The sequence below is a fragment of the Scedosporium apiospermum genome (assembly GCF_000732125.1).
Source record: "Scedosporium apiospermum strain IHEM 14462 chromosome Unknown SEQ_SAPIO_0132, whole genome shotgun sequence".
NCBI lineage: Eukaryota > Fungi > Ascomycota > Sordariomycetes > Microascales > Microascaceae > Scedosporium > Scedosporium apiospermum.
Window position 1 is genome coordinate 355,834 of NW_015971833.1, and position 22,737 is coordinate 378,570.

At 52.6% G+C, this 22,737-nt stretch overlaps 2 protein-coding genes and 2 pseudogenes across 2 annotated transcripts; 2 read left to right on the forward strand and 2 right to left on the reverse strand.

Annotated features, from left to right (window-relative positions):
- Positions 1-1,569: 1,569 nt before the first annotated feature.
- Positions 1,570-3,297, reverse strand: SAPIO_CDS8853 (annotated as a pseudogene; the record flags this gene model as incomplete).
- Positions 3,298-11,231: 7,934 nt separating this feature from the next.
- On the forward strand, positions 11,232-11,768 carry SAPIO_CDS8854 (annotated as a pseudogene; the record flags this gene model as incomplete).
- A 3,403-nt stretch (positions 11,769-15,171) lies between these two features.
- On the reverse strand, positions 15,172-18,463 carry SAPIO_CDS8855 (uncharacterized protein; the record flags this gene model as incomplete). Its single annotated transcript, XM_016790395.1, has 2 exons — positions 15,172-15,433; positions 15,564-18,463. The coding sequence occupies 2 exons, from the start codon at positions 18,461-18,463 to the stop codon at positions 15,172-15,174; spliced, it is 3,162 nt and encodes a 1,053-aa protein (XP_016639698.1).
- Positions 18,464-19,568: 1,105 nt separating this feature from the next.
- Positions 19,569-21,944, forward strand: SAPIO_CDS8856 (DNA replication licensing factor mcm5; the record flags this gene model as incomplete). The annotated part of the gene is made up of 4 exons (XM_016790396.1): positions 19,569-19,708; positions 19,767-19,893; positions 19,961-21,369; positions 21,452-21,944. The coding sequence occupies 4 exons, from the start codon at positions 19,569-19,571 to the stop codon at positions 21,942-21,944; spliced, it is 2,169 nt and encodes a 722-aa protein (XP_016639699.1).
- Between the last annotated feature and the right edge of the window lie 793 nt (positions 21,945-22,737).

The window sequence follows — 22,737 nt, forward strand, 5'->3', positions numbered from 1 at the left end:
GTTATCTCGACATGATGGTCTTATCTCGATGAGCTTCACCACGGCTACGACGTAGCACGAACCCAACCTCCCGAGCTCAATCCAGCTGGATCGTCGACGAGCCACTGCACAAAGCAGGGCGTAGCTACCAGCTAGCATGAGAACCTAGTGAACCTTCTTCCTAGTCAAAACTCAATTCAAGCCGCAGCCGAGCAAAAGCTGGCCAAGGGACTTCCCCCTCCTTCAAGCCTACAAGCTTTCAAGCCCACTGGCTGATTTGTGAACTGGAGCTGCATCGAGCCCATTTCTGCCCCCAAACCAATGCAGGACCGCCGCTCTAGCCCAAAGGTTGACTCCACGAAGACAGAATATCGGGGATCAATGACATAGTGTATGCATGTACCTCCTTCGCCAGCAAACACCTTGCAGATGCGTCCTCATGCTTATCCTCGCCTCCAAGATAATGCCTCGTCGATTCCCACACAGCAGCAACAGGAACTGGTCGAGAGAGAAATGCCATGCGAAAACAGTAAAATATTCCATTCCATGCCATTCCGAGTACTCCACCGCACAAACGACCCTTGCGTATCGATCCCACGCCCGCTCACCAACCTCGTCTTCCCACGTTCCTATCGATCAGGGTTCCCCAATCTTTTGTGCTCGTGCTGCTTTCTCGTATCCGATGTCCCTGGCAACCAAACCCTCACCAACCACACGTGCCTGCTACATTCCCCAGGCTTCTAACTCGCTAATAGAGCCAAGTCCATTGTGCGTTGGGTGCAGATGAGCATGCAGCCCTGACCATGTAGACCATGTATTGTAATCCTTCCAAGCACAGCATCAATGATCGGGCAATCTTTGATCAGAAAACCGAGAGGAACGGAGCCGAACTCGTCCCGCACACTCAACTCACACCCCCCCTCCCCCCTGGCATCGTTACATTGCGTCTCTCCCAACCTTGGGCTTGCTACGACGCCACCTCATGATCGCCGCCAAGCTTTAGGGCCGAACCGGGTAACGATGACTCGAGAATGAGCAAATGCCTCAAATCATTCTCGTATTATTGCTCGCAGCAGTGAAAATCCCAATATCCATCATCACCAGGGGTCACAAAAGAGTTCTGGAGAAAGTAAAAAATGTAAAAACTAAACAATAAATATACTATTGATTACTATTCTACCTGTATCCATCCAAATAAATCCTTCCATATTCCCTATCCCGACCGACTTCTCATCGTAACAAAAATATGCTGGTCTCCAAACTGCTCATCCCCGAAGAAGTAGAAAATAATGCCAAAAAGGGTGAATAGAAGGGCGTCTCTAAAGGAAAGTCGTGAATCCTGTAAAAATATGTTCTTCTTCCAGTCATGCCAACCCAGTTATTTTTCCCGGTCCAAAAAAAGCAAAAAAATTAAAACCCGAAAAGTGGTCATATCCAAAAAATGCCCAGTCTATAAACCCTTGACACCAATGCAAAATAGCCTAGCCCTAGTTTGTGCCTCAACTCACCCGCTAGTATGTGATGCGGGTGAGGATGACAGTCTTCGGAATTCCGTAGGAGATATCTCTGTACCTCTTGCTGCTGCTCCACTTACATGAGGAAGAGGGCAGCGAGGGCGACGGCAGCAGCGGCGAAACCGCTGACAGCGTTGTTGGCACCAGCCGCCGTGGGAGGGACGGTGGTGGGCTGCTCTGGAGTCGGCTCGGGAGGCGTGGGCACCTTGGTTGTGGGCTTGAGAGTGGTCTCAGCGGGAGGGGGAACCTCAGTTCCCGGAGGGGGAGGGACCTTGGAAGTCTCGGCGGGAGGAGGAGGAACTTCGGTGGTTTCTTCACAGGGAGTGGACTCCGGAGGGGGAGGAACTTCGGAAGTCTCTTCACAAGGAGTAGATTCGGGAGGAGGGGGAACCTCAGAAGTCTCTTCGCAGGGAGTAGATTCGGGAGGAGGAGGAACTTCCGAAGTCTCCTCACAAGGAGTCGACTCAGGGGGAGGGGGAACCTCGCTAGTCTCTTCGCAGGGGGTGGACTCAGGAGGGGGAGGAACCTCGCTAGACTCTTCACAAGGAGTGCTCTCCGGGGGAGGGGCCTCGGTGGTAGTCTCTTCACAGGGCGTGGTCTCGGGAGGGGGCACCTCAGTAGTAGTTTCCTCACAGGGGGTAGTCTCGGGAGGAGGAACTTCAGTGGTGGTCTCCTCGCAAGGCGTAGTCTCAGGAGGAGGGACCTCAGTGGTGGTCTCCTCGCAAGGCGTGGTCTCAGGAGGAGGCACCTCAGTCGTGCTCTCTTCTTCACAGGGAGTAGTCTCGGGAGGAGGAACTTCAGTTGTCGATTCTTCTTCACAGGGTGTGGTTTCAGGGGGAGGGACTTCAGTAGTGGACTCTTCCTCACATGGGGTAGTTTCGGGAGGGGGAACTTCAGTGGTCGATTCTTCTTCACAAGGAGTCGTCTCAGGAGGGGGTACTTCGGTGGTGGACTCCTCCTCACATGGGGTAGTTTCGGGAGGAGGAACTTCAGTCGTCGACTCTTCCTCACAGGGGGTAGTCTCAGGGGGAGGAACCTCGGTGGTGGACTCTTCCTCGCAAGGAGTGGTCTCAGGAGGGGGCACCTCAGTAGTGCTCTCTTCCTCACAAGGAGTAGTTTCGGGAGGAGGGACCTCTGTGGTGCTCTCCTCTTCGCAGGGTGTGGTCTCAGGAGGAGGAACTTCAGTAGTAGACTCTTCTTCACAGGGAGTAGTCTCGGGAGGAGGAACTTCAGTAGTGGACTCTTCTTCGCAGGGTGTAGTCTCGGGAGGGGGAACTTCAGTGGTCGATTCTTCTTCACAAGGTGTGGTTTCGGGGGGAGGAACCTCGGCGGTGGACTCTTCCTCGCAAGGAGTGGTCTCGGGAGGGGGAACCTCAGTGGTAGTTTCCTCGCAGGGGGTCGTCTCCGGGGGCGGAACCTCGGTGGTGGATTCCTCCTCACAAGGTGTGGTCTCGGGAGGGGGGACTTCAGTCGTCTCCTCGCAAGGAGTCGTCTCGGGGGGAGGGACCTCAGTGGTCTCCTCCTCACAGGGGGTGGTTTCCGGGGGAGGAACCTCGCTAGTCTCACAAGGCTCCTCGGGCTCGGGCTCATGGTGGCCGCCGCCGCCATGGCCACCACCACCGTGACCACCCTTTCCGCCGCCGTTACCCCAGCCGTCGTCTCCGCCGTGGCCGCCGTAGCCGAATCCTCCGGGGCCGTCACCGTAGCCGCCACGAGGACGGACGGCCCTCACGTTGACGGGGGTGTCGATGCTGAGGCCGGCCGCGATGAGGCCGGCGACAGGAAGCAAATGAGCGAGCCTCATTGTGAACGAATGTGTGGTTTCAGTATCTGCTAACGAAAGTCGAAGGTCGAAAGCATATAAAAAGGGGGGGAAAGCGAGAGATGTAAGTCCCTAGAGGGATGAAACGATTGGTTCTCGTTGATGATAAAGATGGTTAGGAAGGAAAGAAGGGATAAGGTTGGAGGGAGTCCATGAGCCTTTTTATATAATGAAGACGGAAGGAAGACGGAGGGGATGTGAGCTACATAGTGTATAAGCGGCGATAGGGAAGGCAAAACGACCGAGCAGCTGGGACCCTCGTTCCGCGGTGCCCAGAGCTCTCATCCATGCACTCAGCGACCAGCGTTGCTAACGCAGTCCCTACACTAGTCCTTAATGATCAGCAGAGAGGTTGGAAGTGTGAGAAGAGGGGGGGAGTGTGCAGAAGGATGCTGTTGTGGTGCAATGACAGCACACACGCCCCCCACATCCACATGGAGCATCCACATCTAAATCCACATCACCACACTTCGTATGCCTTGACCATGTCCACCATTTCCCCATTTAGACCAGCGTTTGGTTTACTCATCCTCTTGACGTCTTGTCTTTCCAGGGCCCTTTGTTCCCTGCCGATTCACTCCGTTATCAGACGGTTTCTTTTTACTCCACAAGCGAAAAAAACAGGAAGAAGGAAAAACCGGAGCCGACGAAAGGGACCCCCGAGAACCCCCCTCACGCCATGTTCCTTGTGTAGATCTTCCCCGGTTTGTCCCCTTCGAGTCCCAGCCCGAGGGTGGAATGGGACGAGCATCAGTTCTCTTCTCCACTGTCAACAAGCAATTCCCTGAGCTCTACTGAGTACGTGAGGATAGACTGCGTTTTTCACTGATATGAGAGTACCGTATTATTATCTAGTTGGAGAAGATGATGGGAGAGACAGACACGCACGACACCTCTACCTGAAGGACAAGGATGTACCTACTAACATGCCGGTCTTGGACCATGTCCCGCTTGGCTACTTTTAGCACCTCTTTTTTTACTCCTCGTATCAAGTACACTACGAAATACGGGAATGTAAACGAACAAGAAAAGGGAAAATGCCTGGTCATGCTGGGGAGGGGGGAGCAGTGACGGTGAAAGCGAGACCCGCAGTTCTAGCCTCTCTAGCCAGGGCATGGTGTGGGATGATGGTGGGTAGTGATGGGGATCAATACGAGAGGGAAAACATCCACAGCTTACCATGTTGGTGCATGTGTGCACTTTGACAGCCGGAAATTCCGTGGAGAAAACGGGCCAGTGCATGACTGTCCGCAGTTTAGCAGTGGTGGACACTGCGCTAGATCAGAACGTTCCTAGCGCCGATGTCATCGGGGTTTTGAGAAGTTCAGCGGCACCATCAGAAGAGAAACTAATCTACGAAGTAGTCGAACCCAAGATCAAATACGACCTGGATCTCTCGGTTGAGACGGAGACGTAAAATGCTAGCCTGGCAACCTGAGCATGGCTTGCTCGGGCCTTGTGTGATGTCATTGAAAACGACCAGACCCTGATTGGATGGGTTCGAGGAGAGAGAACCAACCAACTCAATTTGGTGCTGGCGAGCAGAGGTTCTGTCTTTTTCTTTTTTCCATGATGAAATCATCATCATGCCAAAGAATGTGAAGAGTGGACCCAGCCATTTCAATAGAGTCCGTCGGAGGGGGAATTCTTGATTTTTCTCTTCTTCTCTGTCCCAATCGCATGGATGGGATGCCACGTTCCTCGCGGATGGACGAGTGATCTATTTCCGTCTCGGTCGATAATCCATCATGGTGATGTTTGGCTTTGGTCAATTGGTCAGGCACAACCCACAACCCGACCAACCATTCCAAAAAATGTGATGCCCACCACACCTTCTCACGCACCTTCCCACACTTTTCCCCCAACCTTCCCAAATACCGCACAAACGTCACCAGTCGGCTGCGGCTGCGGCTCTAAACAATTTCATTTGGTAGTTTACGCGACCCTCCAAATTCCGCGATTCCGGGTTTCTGGTGACATTGTTCGTATCAATAATCGTCAAGCGAGCGATGGGAGAGCCTCACCTCAAACCACATAGCGCACAAAGTCTTGTCATGTTGAAGCAACGGGGCATTACTTGTAAATCATGGGATCGGAATAGCATCCACACACGCACACACACCGAAGCGTCTCGTATCTTGTCGTACGAAGTAATAATAGTGATGAGACAAGGATTGGGCTGAGCCGACCACACGCCCTGAGCTATGGAGGCCAGGCAGGCCCGGACAGTAATTGTAAGTCCACGACTTCGTATGTCATCCAGCCTGTTAACTGAACCATACGTCTTTCGGGCCAAGCGCAGATTAAGAGAGCAGAAGTGTTATTGAAAGTGCAACGCTGGGCCCGGATTCGGCGTAGCCTTGTTTTTCGGATGGTTGGTCGGTTCCTCGGCGCTCCCAAAAATAGGCTCACTGTTCGTGTCGGGGTGGCATCCGGTAGTATCGTTGTACGAGAAACCAGGAAACCTGGCTCGGGATCAGATGAGAAATCAACGAACTGGGACTGGCCCTCCCGTCGTATTCTTCCTTGCAGCTGAGATACGGTCCGGGTGTCGGCACGATAATTCTCCCCGTTCAGGGCTCATGGGATGAAGGTAACCAAAAAGGTCCTGGCACCGTCAGGCCCAGCCCCCCGCGCTGCGCGCAATGTGTGCGTGTGTCCATGGAAACCAGATTGTTCATTCCTCCATATTCCCAAATGGGAATTTGCTCCAGAGTTCGCTGTTTGGCAGCGAAAGTTTGTGACCACGAAATTGCAAACCTGCAGATTTAAAAAAAGGGTCTCCTTTGGCTGTCAAAAAAAGGGAGAAGCCAATCGCAGACAAGGTTTCTTCTGACCGAGGTTATTGGGCTTGGGGAAACAAAACATGCGGGCTGGGCACCAGCTGCTTTTCTCCCATGGCGCTTGCCTTTGAGGTGCCTTGGGGAGCCCCTCCGACGTCAAGTACACCGCTTAGCCTTTACCCTCAGTAGGTACAGCAGGCAGATGTGACGTCCGATGCTCCCTCTTGTTCATTTGCTGGTCCAATTCTCGTGTGAGTGTACTGAGTACCTGTGTATGAGTACCTGTGTACTGCGAAGTAAGTCCAAGTCTCATCGATGATGTAAGTGACTAAAACACGAAGAACCAGGAAAGAACCAAAGAACTGCGATTGTTGAAAAAGGAAGGTTCCAGGTGCTCAACGACCATGTGCTTGTCATGTGAGAGCCGCTGATTGAGCCCGCCTCATGCGTGAGCAAGATCGATCAGAGGTACTTCGTACTTCGTACTGCGCACACTCTATCGACACTAAACCACTTCGTCCATCGTCGCTAGCTACTGCGGAAGTGTTTGCTCAAGCTTGGTTTTGCCACAGATCCAACCCCGAGCGATGGGCCCACAGCCAGGCGACGGCGGGGGACGAGATGCACCAAGGACCCACGGCGCTGGCAGGACAATCCCATTCGTCTTGCAAACATCACGAAGTCTTGTTAGACCGATCTGTTCCTGGCCCAAGTGGGTGCATTGTTCGGCTAGTGTTGTGGAGTGCACAGCTCGCCGTCACCAATTCGATGCCCCGCCAGGTCTGCCCAACCCTCTCATTTCTCCTTTTCCGGGACGGGTGCGTGTGAAGGATTCCGAGGAGGAGCTTGGGGCAGACGGAGCTCGACGGAGGGGGCCTCTGGCGAAGCGGAACCGCCCGACCAAGAATTGCTGGAGATATTCCCCTTGTCTGATCTTGATTTTCTTTTCTTCCTTCCGACTGAACTTTGGATGGATCTGTTCGTGGGTAGAAAACTGGATCGCACTAGCTTACACGAACTAAGCTAGGATTGATCTTTGGGATAGAATTGACATCTTGGTTGGCAGCCCTTCGAAGTCAAGACCACGATCGCCGAGCCGCCAGAGCTATGACGCAGTTTCATGCTGATCAGTGGAACATCCCTGGCACCGCTCCAGCCCTGTGAGGTGACAGTGGTTCGTGAGCTTTTGCTCTCCCATTGTCTCGCCTTGCTGGGCGAGGACCAACGGTGATTACATTGCCGACCGCATTCGGAGAATTGAAAGCCATCTTCAAGGATGATTATCTCCATCCTTTAGGCTGATTGATGTCGATCCCCGTTTTGTTTCCGGGTTCACATTGATTTTTGCATGGGCTCTGTCTACCTGGTGGTGATCCTTGCAGTGTCTGAAACAACTTTATTCGCATTAAGCGTATCCAGCCGTCTGGTGATCAACCGACCCCGGCACAGCCTCGGCGAACGCGTGCAGGGGTTCGCGTTTGAGGGACAGTTATCAAGCCGCCGCGAGCAGCCTAAATCCAACTGCTCATTTCCCAAAAAACGCTGTCCACGATACTTATTTGCGCCAGGTTGCGCGGGTAGGGCAGTGTTGTATGCTCTAGGTGGGAAATTTGGGTCTTGCCTAGTCGGGCACAGCTCAGTCGAGCTGCCGGGGACCGAAGATGAGAGAGCCTTTCAAGCAGACGGATGTGCGATCGGAGATGCCCCAGACCACGGACGAGACCCGGGGCCGGTGTGCATCACGGAGTTCTGCGATGTAGATCCGTGTCAATCAAGGTGATCCAGGTCATGACAGGCCATAACATGCCACGTCGTTCGATGAATCGGACAAACTATTCTCGAATTTCTACTGGGTCTAACCTTCAATCGCCAACTTATAGAGTGATGCCCATCTTCAAGTTTGGATGCTTCCGTTGAAATGACCCGGGGGGTGCGAAAATTCTCAACGAAGTAAACTCCATCATAGGCTCTAAGCCTTGCTACTGTCTCAGCTCGGTGAGGTGTCTCTAAAAGTGAGACAAACACACGTCTTGTCTTCATCCTGCAGATAACGCGTCTTCACTCTCTATGAGTAAGATGGCGCCGGACAAAAATAAAAGCGGTGTCAAACTCGGAACAAACGGCTCTGGGCTACAGGAAGGAGATTGATCGGAAAGGGCCGGTAGGTGCAAGGAACAATAGACGATGAGAGGAGAGGGGAAAGAGCATGTCGAGACCACCAGACCAGAAGGGTCTCCCCGCATCATAACTGCCTGACTTCCACGTGTGATCCAGGAAAGACATGCACGATCCAATGGTGAGGCTTCAGCCTGGAATCTATTTTTGCTTGGTTCAGGACGTAATTATGTCTTGTTGGTACTTACGCTTGTCTTCCACAGTTAGTGGCCCTCTCGTCCGCGTTCCCATGTTGAGTGATGAGCTTATCATCTCGCGTGGTTGAACAAAGCCGTTGACAATTATAGATAATTACAGTCGGTCTTGTCCCGGTAAAGAACCGTCCAATTGATCCATACACCGGGGAAGGACTCCAGGGACGGTTCATAATACCATGCAATAACAGGCTTTCTGTATAGATTGAGGCGTGCCTGATGACCGCACCCAACTTATTGTAATTGATTGCAAGCGTTGAGATCCGATGCGGTACCTGCATGCGCTCAAGACGGCAATCGGCAGTCATTGTCTCAACGGCCTCATCTGACCTTGCGGAGGGCGGAAAAGAAGCAAACCGAACATAACCCACTCCGCTCTCTCGCCCGTTCGTCCCCTCCACCGATTTGCGGTTTGCTCCAAAAAGCTTGGATGCGTTAGGCTCTAACGCCAGAGCCTCCAGGGAACGTGTCAAGCCCCCATCAAGAAGGGGGTTTGAACGCCTCGCTCTTCGCCCGACTTCAAGAGGGCGCCTACTATTCGCCTGTTCGCCTTGGAGAGACTCGGACCGGCCGGAGAGAAAATGGGGAAGATGGGATGAAAATTTTTCGCATGCAGCCACAACCCTCACACATGCCGACACGTGGAAAGGTGCGAGTTGCCACAAAGCACCATCATCTAGGAGGGTGGGATGTTCACAACATGCTGCCCAGAATTTCCGAAGAGGGGGAGAGCCTTCAGCATGGAGGGGTAGAAAGCTGCGTAGTCCCTGGATCAGTCAAATGGGTCAAATCAGTCAATGTCCATGCGAAACAACATAGTTTTGGCTGTCACCACTTCGTCGCAAGCCGGCGTGGATTGGCTTCTTCCTCGTCCTCTTCTCTTCTTCCATTCTTTTTTCTCTACATTTTTTTTTCTTTTCATCATTTCCTTTTTCATCCCCCCCCAGCAGCGTTAGGCCACTCCCGGTGTCGAAGGGATGAAAGCTTCGTTTTCAAAGTTCCTCCGACGGGATGATTTGAAAACAAGACCCAGCATTCCAGAGGAAGAAGCATTGTCAACGGACTGAAAATGCTCGCATTGGGTCCTGCGCAAGCGTCGTTCAGGATCCACAGTGGAAACTGTGGCGATGTCCACGTAGTGTACATATGTTGAGGAGAAGGGGAAGAGCGCCTTTTCCTCTCCACATTCCTCAATCCAGACGTTCCTATTCGCAGGGTCGGAGCAAGGACAATGGTGTAGGCCCCGTCTGCCTCGCTAGAACCCTGTATTGATTATCGGTGCCTGTGTTGTCTATTTTATCCAGATGTACGGAGTACCCAACGGAAACGGGATAGGGCTTCACACCCTCTTTGATCGGAGCGAAAAGGCGTCTGGCCCGAGGTGGTGGAGGGTTGGAAGTGGTATGTCCTACTTCGACTTCAAGCATGTTGGACAGAGTTGGGGGATCGTCCCGGGAGAACTGGCCTAGATCAGATGGCAGTGTAACATCGCTTGTGAGGAGAGGGGCCGGCAGAGCTTCTCGAGGAAATTCTCCTCCCGAAATTGCTCGCCATTACCCAAGTCCGGTGGTTTTCCTCTTTTGCACAAGTCCAACTCTTCCGCTCCCAGAAACAATTCCTCTCCCCATTTCTCATCTTCAGTATGGACGAAAGTACATGACTGTGGACTTGGACAGGCAATCCTTTCCGAACCCTCACAAATGGTGTTCACCGTGTTCGACCCCTCCTTCTTGCCGGGCTGCTGTTGCCAATTAGCGATCGATTCGCCCCTGGTTCCTGGCATGGCTGGCGTGGCCCGCGGTGCTGGCATGGTTTCATTTACCTTTCCGGGCATAGCGTGGCCAACCGGTCTCCTTTAATGGCCTCAACCATGCCTGATCTGGGCAGATTCCAGCTGGTTGGGAGTTCGCCCTGACCAGATCCCCGTTTCCAGAACCGCTCAGCTGAGGCCCCTGGTTCTTTTTTCTTTTTGATGGAAAACTAACCGACGTGATTTTTTTCTTTTTTTCCTCCAGCACGGCTTGGCCGGGATGGATGCTAGATGAGTCCGTCTGGCCCGACGTGCGATATAGTGTATTTCTTGGGTTAAGGGTCTGCTCACTAGCAAACCCTGCAAACCCTTCACGAAGGAGGCTACGGAGTATGTGAGCACATTTCTTCTTCGTCCGCAGAGACGGAGCCAATCTTCGGTCAGGAAGAGAAACAGCGCGGCCCTGTTCTGGAAGGGAGCCAATCACTTCAACGACGGGGGACCGGAGTGGGCACACAGGGTCTGCACCAGTTGGACTCCGATGGGTTCCCGGCTTCAGGGACGGGGTCCTATTTGTCCAAAGCTTGCATAGGACTCCTCTCCTCTCCTCTCCTCTCCTTACCGCCCTCATGCCCTTGCATGTATCACCACCTGCCCCACCCTCCAAGATGGCTTCTTTGTGACCCGCTTCTTGTATAAAGGTCCTGAGTGGGTTTCTCCCTCTTTTCTCGGGATTTCTTGCTTTTCCACCCAAACACCCTCAAACATCCCAAACGTTCCTTTTTTTCGTTGGAGATCTCCGCGATCCTCTCCCTCCATTCCCACTGTCCTTTCCTTTCGACAAGCTGCCCCGCTCCTTCTAAGTAGCAGCCACAACATTCCCCGACTGAGTCGGCCTTTTACATTCCTTGAACAAAGTACATATCAACGCAGCCGAGAGCTTCCAAATTCCTTCTATATATAAGAAGAACCATAGAAAAGACAAGAGCCCCACAAGCCCAAAGTCCCATCAAAATGCAGTTCTCCAGCGTCATCCTCGGCATGTTCGCCTCGGCCGTCGCCGTCGCCGCCAACACCGTCACCTTCATCTCCCAAGACAGCACCCACCGCACCATCGTCTTCACCCCCAATGCCGGCTGCCCGACCCTTCCCGACGTCAACGTCGAGGGCCACGCCACCGTGACGGCCGAGTTCCCTCAAGGCTGGATCGGCAACTGGTACTCCGTTTCCGACGGCTCCTCTCGCATCCCCGGTATGCTCGGCGAGGTGGCCTTCCAGGGCTGGAACGGTCTTACCTACTTTGACGTTTCTGCCATCGTCAACGCCAACGACCACGTCGGTGTCAAGGAGCTGTGGCCCAAGAGCTCCAACTCGCCTACCTCGGGTTGCAAGGTCTTCCCTTGCAATAATGCTTATTACCTCCCTGATGATGTCCAGACTAAGACGACTCCCGAGACGGACCTCGTCTGCACTCTCGGCGGGTCTGGATATAGCAAGCGTGAGGAGGAGGAAGGCAATGTTGAGCGCAGATTCGTGCTTGGCAAGTGGTAAACGATGAACCAAGACCTGCCAATCAACAAACACTTGATACCAAAATCGAAGATCAACAACACAAGTAGGATCTCTTGGACATGACTTGGACCTAGGATTCCGCAGCACGGCGCCAACGGATGGGAAAAAACACTGATGAGTTTTACACTTTACGATCCTTACATGACTTCTGCCAAGGATGCAGACAACACTCTTTAGACATGCGTTGCTTTCGATGGAAGCTCGTCCCGTCCTTCTGCCACTACTTCTTTATTCTCTTCTTTGGGATGATGCTTGGATTATTTGAGCATGCGTTTTTGGGCGTTTGTTACATACCCCTTCTGTTCTTTGTATATATAAATTTGGATATGCCCATCCAAACTGTATCTTGCGGCAATACAATTCCTATCTTCAGGGAAGCTGGCATCGAATATCTTGGTGAACATTAACTCCTCGAATAGAACAAGCATCCGGGCTCTCCGGCTCCAAGATCCCGACTCGCCAGATGTTCATATTGTAAATAAATTCGTCCAAGACATAAGAATTGCACATGATAACGATCCCAATATGCACCGCTTTCATCCCATCTTCTACTTGATTAATCCCATATTATCCATATCAGTCCTGTTCACCGCTCGTCACACAAGAAGCCCGTGCCGTGTCTAATTTTTACACCCGTACACCGGGAAAACAAGGTCAATATCAACCTATCTCCCAAAAAAGGCACAGGGGAATAGTAGAAGTCTACTTTATCCCGGAAACCGGAAAAAAATTGCCTCGAAGCGAGATCGTTCCGGACCCTGGATTGTCCCTACCTTTTCCGAACCTCACCTCCTCAGTAGATTCTCTTCTACTAAAACGAGGGAGAAAATCAAGACGGAAAAAAGCCAAGCGCTAAGATGGTTTTAGCGCTGTGTTCCTGGTCTAGCAAAGCTTGCCTCCTCCCACGCAGGGGAAAGGGGCAAGTGGTCCTAGGGAAAAAAGCCCTGTTGCCACTGGTTCCACTGTTTCCACTGTCCAAAGGCGGTTTAATCCAGTGCTGCCCCCCAGCGCCGGGCCTACAGGAACACCGCGGAGAACCTCCGTTTTTTCAGGAATAAGGATCTCGGAACTGATGTCATGTAGACCGAGGCCGCTGGGCTCGGGGGACTTATCTAAACAAGGAAAGAAATCCCGTAAAAATGTCCGAGAAGGCTACTGTCCACTGGTGTCATCGAAGCCCGATTCCTTGCCGTCTCCGTCTCTCCATGCCTGGACTTGAGTCAAAGATGCCGAAGACGGAAGCTTGAGAAAATGGGATGCTCGCCTTTCTAGCAGCCACAGGGCGGGATAGAACAAGCATTGATCCCGACACCAGGTGACGGAGTTATCCTCGATGCTGGATCTGGGCCTTGCTGACCCTAGGTGGAGTTGATCCCAGATCTAGGATGGAGTTGCCCGTGACCCCGGATCTGGCCAGACGCTCCGCGCAGTTGGGCCGTGCCTCCTAGTATGAAGTTTGCGATTTGCTAACACGCATTTCTCTAGTCATAAAAAATCTAGAGAAAGTGCAAAGCGGGGGGAAAGGGGGGATACGGGGCCGGTGTTGGCAGCTTCTTTTTCCGGGTCACTGTTCCTTGAAGAGACGGAGAGGAGTACTACACAGTTTAACACAACTTCGTACATTATCTCGCTGGTTATTTTGAGGGCAAGACAAGGCCATAGTGCCCTTCTTCTTTCTCTCTCTCTACTCCGTACATTCATTAGCTCCCAACGGGAACTAGAGCAATCTCAATATGCTCGAACCACTTCTCCATACAGCTCCTGCTTCAGGGCATGTGTGTACTCCCAAGCCTTAGATGCGCTAGCTCCACCTAAAGCCTTGCGGTCCTGTAGGATGATATGATGGTAACGCCGTATCAACTCGTGCGTGATGACCCAGTCAGGTGTAAATGGCTCTCCCTTGGGCAGAGCATCTCGAGCAGAGCTAACCATCATACTCCAAGCCTGTTGAATATAGTTGGATGGAGCGTAGCCTGGCACTTAATCGAGTTTCTCTATTACAGCGTTCGCATCATCATTATCTGGCTTCCCCCTTGTCCTGCTTTCGTAGCATTTGTCTTCGAGGCGAATTAAGGCTAGTCTTTGAATAGCAGCAACAGCTCGAGCGAACTCCTCATCATCATCATAGGAGGTGCGGACGATAGTCCAGCCCCAGCACTTATCATGCTGGTACTCTTCTGATGTACAGCAAAAATGGCAGAGGGATTAGGTATAATGCCATGCTTGCCAGAATTGACGCTCTGGGCTTCCTGGGCGTAAGTGTTTTGGTATGAGGTGGGAAAAGTCTGTGAGGGAGCAACCTAAGATAGCTGGAGGGTGTGGGCTGAGGGCGAACATGGCTGCCGTTGTGGCCACTCGTCTTGGATTGTTGTGAAAAGGGGAAAAACAAAGTATGGACTGGATGGACGGGTTGTGTTAGAAGACATGTCCGGACATGGTTCGGTTTTACGAGTGATCACGGAGACGAATAAACATTGGTCCGAACTCCTATTCCTATACACTACAAGAACTAAATTTGCCCACATTACAGAACATATATAGAATATACAAGACTGCAATCCGACAGGTTGTTGTGTCCCATCAATGGAAATAGTTGTGCAGGACTAAAGGCACCCGGCCGGCGACGAAAGTTACCGGGGGTCATGGGGAAGAGCCGCGGAGCTAAGAACCCAGTGTCATTTACACATATAAAAGATAAAAGGGGAGGGCCCATCTCTAGCTGGGATTGAGGGAGGGAAAGAAAAAGAAATATATATCATCAATGAATGTTTTGACAGGTTCAGGGAGCGTATTCGGCTTTTGGCGATCAGTCGTCTTCCTTACTCAGACAAGTCATTTTCTAGTACGAGTTATCGTATTCTTTATCTCAATTTTATCTTTCGCTTTTCACTTATATGGGTAGGAAAGACAGTCCAACACTAGCGATGAGATTAGGGGCGTTCAAACGGAGATCCTTCGAGATACAACTCCGATTCTAAGCCGGCGTTCGGAAAGGGACTTGTATTACCCTCTCACTCCGCTCAACAGGGGATTGTAAGTTGATGTGGAAAGGGAAGCAAAGGGAGGTTGGTTGTGCATCCGACTATTTGGGGGCAGTTCTGGAGGCTCTCACCTTTTGAAGTTCGTGGACACACACACAGACACACACACTCTCTCTCTCCCTCTCTCCCCATGTCCAGGGGATCAATAGAAGCTTGACCAGGAAAAGGGGGCTCCCCATATGCTTCGTAGGTAGCCATCGACGTCTTTCGCTTCATTCCTAAAAACACGCCCTTTCTAAGATATCTCAAAACTCCCCCCAATGGAAAACGAACGAACGAACAAAAAAGTACCCTCTTCCCAATCGTAAACGTTCGTGTATTCCCCGTTTACATCTTCGAACCTAAGCTGGCTTTGGATCCTCCGACTTTCCCTCGTCCCTCTTTTCGCTATCATTCTTCTCTTCCGACACCTTACTGTTTCCGTTATTCGCACTCTCGCCGTTCTTCTCGCCGCTCTTCCTCTCTTCGACCTTTGGTGCCTCTGGCTTCACTTCCACCTTGATATCCTTGCCCTTCACAATCTTGGTGAGATACGTGTCCAAGTCCCCGAAGCCCTCGAGCTTATTGAGTCTCGCGGATAGGTGCTCGATATCACGAAGCATACTAGATAAAGCGTTAGTATCATACCTCCGTAAGAGACTTAGACCACCAAAATGTGAAGAAAACCAAAGGGAAGAGAGACGTGCAAGGCGGAAAAAGAAAGAGAGGAAAACTGGGAACGTCGACATCTTACCTCTCACGACCAGCTTCCGTCTTGGGATCCGCTCCCTGAAACGCCTTCCCAAACTGGTCTTTATAGCTCGTAAACACCGGCACCATAACCAACCGAATCGACTGCTCAGGCAAATGCTTCGTCAACGCCCGATGCAGCGTCGCCGTCTCCTTCGTCACCGTCTCAGCGTACGCGTGCACCGGCGTGCTCGCCGTCGACGACCCCCAGTCCATCGCCCTTATCGACTTGCAGTGCGCCACGGCCCGGCTGTTCATGATGTCCACGAGCTTCTGGTAGATGCTATCCTGGTGCTCCTGCAGCAGCCTACGCACCTTGTCGAACTCGCCCATGAGGTTCGCCGCGCTGGGGCCCGACCCGGCGTGTCGCCTGACGAACTCGCGGATGTACGGGATGAGCGTCGCGAGAAAGGATAGAGATTGTGATGCGAGTGAAAGATGCTTCGCCGTGATGTTCTTGAGGCCGGCCGACTTGGTGGCGCCCGCTCCGAGGATGAGCTGCGTGCACCGCGAGTTGAACATGTGAAGGTAGGCGATGAGAGACGTCGCGATGTCCGCCGTCATGGACGGGATGCCACTCATAAGGCGGAGGAAGTGGGAGATGCCGTCGAGACAGAGTAGCGCCGAGTTGGGGAGTAGGAACGTCTCCGAGTCGATAGTGGCGCTGCGCGCCTTCTCCTTGGTCCCGTTCGTATCGGATGGCTTATCATCTGCGCCGTTAAGTTCCTCATCCACCGTAGGAGGCAACCATATCCTGCTCGGCTTTCCCCATGACTCGGGATCGCGCGTGCTCGACTGCAAGATCTCTTCTAATATCCTGTTCTCCTTGTCGCCAAAGTCCTTGGCGTTCCAGGTATCAGGCCCCATACCTTCCGCGAGGATTTGGATCTCCCTGGCACCATGCGCTTTGACAAACTCCTTGATTTGGTTGTTGACCAGTGTTTTAAGCGCGGTACCGCTCCGCCCAGAAATGGACTCACACTCGTTTGCGAAAAAGAGATTAAGCGTAAAGTACCGCAGGAATTGCGTAAGCTCGAGGTTGACGCTCTGCTCCGACCGCACCCGTAGAATCCGGATAATCTTGTCGTGTCCGCCATCGACCGCCTGCCCAAGCAAGTTACCCAGATCCAGCGCCTTGTGAAGCTCTTCCTGGATTTCGAAGCCTGAGAGGTCTTGCTGAATGCGGCCGAGATTCGGGCTGGCGATTGGCGACCGCACCGATGGCGACTTGGCATTCGCGGTACCCTGGGGATCGCCAACTTCGCTCGCAATGTCGAGCAGAACCTTGGTTTGCGTCGTCACTCTCCTAAGGGTCTCCGAGACGCCCACGTAAATCCTAGCTAGGAGCTCCTCTCCGTCTTCAGCGTCGAGGGCGCGTAGATTCCTCGCCAAAATGGCCGACTTCTCCTGGTTGGTCCGACTCCGACCCCCGCCACTCATAGTAGAAGCCGACATCATGGAGTCCGCATCATCATCATTGGAGCTTGGAAGTGGCCGTCGGACAATGGTGCGGATCTCTCGCAAGACTGATTCGCGGTATGCTGTGATGGCCGTCGCGATATGGTTCGCTCGGTGTAAGCCGATAATGTTTGGCAAAAGAGCGGCGCGTAGCTGATCCGTCGACCCGAGATAGGCAGGGAACACTGAAGGCTCTTTGACATGCCCGCCTCGCGCCCTCACAGCTGCACTTCCCCACCTTTGTAGGACCTCCCGAATAGACACGGTATCGACATGCTTACGTAGGTCGTTCATGAGCAGTTCCTGCAGCTTCAATCCGAAGACCTTTCCAATCCTGAACCTGAGCGTGTCTAAGTCGTTGTGTACCCCTTGAAGTGCACTCGCCCCTGTCAGGTCGCGCAGCTGAATATGCGCAATAGGCGAATTCTTCATAGTGGGTATTGAATCGTCTCGTTCCCCGATCATTAGTTTTTCTAGGCCGTCAATCTCGGTGAGTGCTTCCTCGACATCGCCCTGCTCTACCAACGCCTCACATCGCCCGACGCCATCGACAATGTATTTCAGCTGTAGTATCGCGTCGCTCAATTGCTGCAGGTTCTCGCGCTTTCGACGCTTCTTCGATAACTCGAGTCCCTTGGTAACGATTTCTTCGTCGAGAGCCACAAGGTCTTTGCGCAAGGTTTTAATCCTTTCGACAGAGTCGGCGGCTTCGGTGTGTAGTTCTCTGAGGGAGCCAAGGGCCGTGAAAAAGGTGGTAGACGCCGTTGATATCGAGCTAATTAGATGGACTTCGACAGTGTCCATGTACCAGGAGAGCTTCTCTTGTAATATAGCATTCGTCGCAAGGGCCTTTCGAGGAGCTGGCGCCGCACCATTCCCGACGTCCTTGTCTGAGTTCTTCTGCGTTTGGGGCACAACTTCAGACCTTTCACTAACAACATCAAAGGTTCTTGGATTCTCTAGGTGGAAGTCCTCTTCAAAGTATACCGTGGGGATAGTAGAGAGAGGCGGTGGGTTGTGCCCCGTCTTGCGACTGGATCCTCCCCGCCTTGTATGAGTGCCGCTCGAATCGATAGATCCTAAACTCGCAATAGAAGATATAGAGGATTTGCGCGACGCCGGGGCCCTAGAACCCCCAGGTTTGAAACGAGGGTCGTTATTGAAGTCGATGCCATCATCCGGTCTGGAACCTTTATGGGCGCTTCGGGTATCATCTTCGCTCTCCTTCGCTCTCTGAAGCTGCTCGTATAGCGCACCCATTTGCGTCAAGTACGGCTTGAATTCGCTCACATCGATTTGCTGTATATTCGTCAAAGTCACTGGAGGAATATCCTTGGCGGTCGGAGGCTTGTGCCCGCTGGACGGAGGTGGGGTGAGATGCGCTCGCAGGCCAGTTCGTACGATCGGGGGTTGTAGAAGAGTTGATATGGCTGATTGGGGAAGCATGGTCAGTAATGCGACGGCCCGCTTAGGGGCGCGTTCCGAGAGTGTGTTGAAGACATACCATTTTGCCCGAGCTCGAGGACAGGATGGGACCATGAGCCGGACGATGGGTCCAACAGGCCCCCTATGGATCCGGCCGTGGAATGGATGGAACTAGCATTCGAACCCCGTCTGGGTTTTGGTGTATGGGTTTGGCCATGTCTGCTGATCATAGTTAGCGGTTAGTCCATATCTAACAGTTCAAGCTCTATCTCCCACCTTGGAAAGGAGCTATCAGAACGGCTGTGTCCCGGGTTCGATGATCGATCTGTGGGCCGCTGCCCCGATCCGGAGGAAGCCATAGTCCGGTATGGCAAGGTCGAGCGAAGGAGGTGGCGGGAGGAAGAGGAAGCCGACAACGGTTAGATTGACGGCTGGGTCGAAAGCGGCTATCGTGGAGACATCTCTCGGGGGGGTGCACGGAAAGGGCGAGGCGGATGCGCTGGGAAGGGTTATTGAACGGTTTCAGCGACTTATGAGTTCGTAGGTCGTTCAATGCCCTCGTCCGCAAAACTTCGAGGATCTGGAATCGCTGTTTCGTTGGGATATTTCGATGCTAGTCAGCACTCCAGACTAGGTACACGTCGTCCTCAGCCCAGCCAAGCCTCCCTTCAATCTCAGAACCCTGCGAAGATGCTGTGGCGCCTTCGCAATGCAATGCAACTAGCTGCAATTGTGCTACACTCGAGGCTTGCTTGCGTAGTTCCGCCAGTAATTATCCGAAAGCACGTGATGATAAGCTTATCGATCGGTACTTGGGGACTTTGGATGTGACAATGGAAGCTTCAGGGGAATTTGACGCTTGGACCGGGAGCGTGGATCTGCAACCACTTAAACTCGTGTGCGGGAAGGCGCGTCCTTTTTTTTGCAATCTAGACGCGTTTTCGCGTTGGGCTTTTCCTTTCCCCTCCAGCAGCCATTTTCATCGCAGCGTTGTCACTCCCACCCCACATTAACACCTGGCCAACTTTCGATCTTCGCAGTCAACGTCCTCATTAGACCTCTGTATTTCCTCTCCCAGTTAAAGGATATCGACGAGCGCCCTTATATTAGTGGCCAAATCTTCACCATGGATCGCCAGTCGGTCTTCTCGACCCACGTCTTCGCCGCCAATTTCAACGAGAGTACTGAAGACACCCCTCTCCAGATCCAGGCACAGCTCGAAAATTTCATCCTCAACTTCAGACTCGACAACCGGTTCATATACAGGTAGGAACCTCTTCGATATACAGCGTCGCCGGACCGACGGGTGCTAATAGCGGTGTAGAGATCAATTGCGCGAGAATGCCCTATTGAAGCGGTACTACTGCGACGTCGACATCAATGACCTCATCAACTACAATGAAGAGCTTGCGCACAAGCTCACCAATGAACCGGGCGATATTATTCCTCTGGTATGTCCTTCAGAATAGAGATTTTCGTGGGAGTATTCCCCTCTTCTTTCTAACACGCAATTTCCAGTTCGAGGCGGCGCTTAAGAAGTGCTCGATGCGCATCATCTTCCCCCTCGAGGGCAAGGTTGAGCTTCCCGAACATCAACTCCTCCTTCACTCCGACGCAGACAATACCTCAATTCGAAATCTCGACTCTATGACCATCTCGAGGCTAGTCAGAGTACCAGGAATCGTCATCGGCGCATCTGTCATGTCCTCCAAGGCAACCCTTATCGTCGCCCAGTGCCGGACTTGCCAACACTCGCAAACAATACCAGTCCTCGGCGGCTTTACCGGTGTGACTCTACCGAGACTTTGCGAGAGAAAACGCGTTCCAAACGACCCAACCCCTAAATGCCCCATGGACCCTTACTTCGTCATCCACGAGCGGTCTCAATTCGTCGATCAGCAAATTATCAAACTCCAGGAGGCCCCCGACCAAGTCCCCGTGGGAGAGCTCCCCAGACACGTCCTCATCTCCGCCGACAGGTACCTTACCAACCGCGTCGTACCTGGCTCCCGCTGCACCATCACTGGCATCTTCTCGATCTACCAGAACAAGGGATCCAAGACCAACGCGACCAGTGGCGCCGTCGCCATTCGGACACCATACCTTAGGGCAGTCGGCATCCAGACCGATCTCGATCAGACTGCCAAGGGAAGCGCTGTGTTTTCCGAGGAGGAGGAACAGGAATTCTTGGAGCTCAGCCGGCGGAAGGATATCTACGAAGTTCTCACGGACTGCATTGCGCCGTCGATCTATGGAAACCGGGACATCAAGAAGGCCATCCTATGCCTTCTCATGGGTGGCTCGAAGAAGATTTTGCCAGATGGCATGAAGCTCAGAGGCGACATCAACGTTCTTCTCCTCGGTGACCCCGGTACAGCAAAGTCCCAACTCCTCAAGTTCGTCGAGCGGGTGGCGCCCATTTCCATCTACACGTCCGGCAAGGGTTCGTCAGCGGCCGGTTTGACGGCTTCCGTCCAGCGTGACCAATCCACGCGAGAATTCTATCTCGAAGGCGGAGCCATGGTTCTCGCTGACGGCGGAGTCGTCTGTATCGACGAGTTCGACAAGATGCGAGACGAAGATCGTGTGGCCATCCACGAGGCTATGGAACAACAGACCATTTCCATCGCGAAGGCTGGTATCACGACTATTCTCAACGCGAGGACGTCGGTGCTCGCGGCGGCTAATCCAATTTTCGGCCGGTACGACGACATGAAGTCTCCTGGAGAGAATATCGATTTCCAGACGACGATCTTGTCTCGTTTTGATATGATCTTTATCGTCAAGGATGAGCACACACGAGCGAGGGACGAGAAGATTGCCAAGCACGTCATGGGTATTCAGATGGGCGGCCAGCGCGTCGAAGAGACTGCTGAAGCGGAGATTCCTGTTGACAAGATGAAGCGCTACGTGAGCTACTGCAAGTCGTAAGTTTATTATATCCCACTTAGCCGACCTCTACATTTCCCCACGACTCAAACTTAGAACTAACCCAATGGCTCCCTTTAGACGTTGTGCACCTCGTCTCAGCGCCGAAGCCGCCGAGAAGCTCTCATCCCACTTCGTCTCCATCCGGCGCCAAGTCAAGTCCGCCGAAAAAGAAACCAACCTCCGCTCCTCCATCCCCATCACCGTCCGTCAGCTCGAAGCCATCGTGCGCATCACCGAAGCCCTCGCCAAACTCACCCTCTCCCCCATCGCGACAGAAGCCCACGTCGACGAAGCCATCCGGCTCTTCCTCTGCTCGACCATGGACGCCGTCAACCAGGGCAGCAACCAGGGCAGCAAGGAGCTCAATGAGGAGGTGCACAGGCTCGAGGGGGAGCTGAAGAGGAGGTTGCCGATCGGGTGGAGCACGAGCTTGGCGACGCTGAGGAGGGAGATGGTGGAGGGGAAGGGGTTTAGTGAGCAGGCGCTTAATAGGACATTGTTGATTATGCAGAGGAAGGATACGATTATGTTTAGGAATCAGGGGCAACAGGTTTATAGGAATGCTGTCTAGATGATTGTAATGATTGGGATTGGGAGGTGATTGGGAGGGAACGGATTCCATGTAATGAGCAGCTGGAAATGACGGTAGTGGGAGTGGGATGGCGTTGTTATCGTTGATTATGATCGGTAGTTCAGAATAAAAGGATAAGAAATGACACATTGACGTGGACCGTCTCTGCCTCTTTCTCCCCCACACTCTAAAAACGCGCAGTTACCATGGGCTTGTCAACCTAGAGAGCAGCCCATATAAAATCAGTCCTCAGAATCCCTCGATGGCGGTACTTCACGCCTCAGCGCAAAAAGCTACTATCATAAGGTCGATTGAAGAGACAGATATCCTTTCGTCCATTGCTGTGTCGCAGCGAGATCTCTACCTACGGAAGCCTGTAGCGAATTTGTAACCCTCGAAAATTTTCGACCTCGACCCCTCCATACGCACACACTATCCGTACAGATACTTACACTTCTAGTTAAATAAACTTCAGTATTATTCAATACTGAGAAATATCATTCAATACCGCGAATACTGCGAATACTGCGAATACTGCGAATACTGCGAATACTAGGAATAGGAATACTAGGAATACCGGGAATACTACGAATAATGGGAATACTACGAATACTGGGAATACTACGAATACTGGGAATACTAGGAATACTGGGAATACTACGAATACTGGGAATACAGTGGAAGGCGAAATGGGCGTCGCCGATTTTTAGTTAACTTTTTTAAGGATTGTGGGGTATACCTGTGGCTTGGGTGGCTTTGCGGGATACAACTGTAGCGGGGAGGTACTGACGGA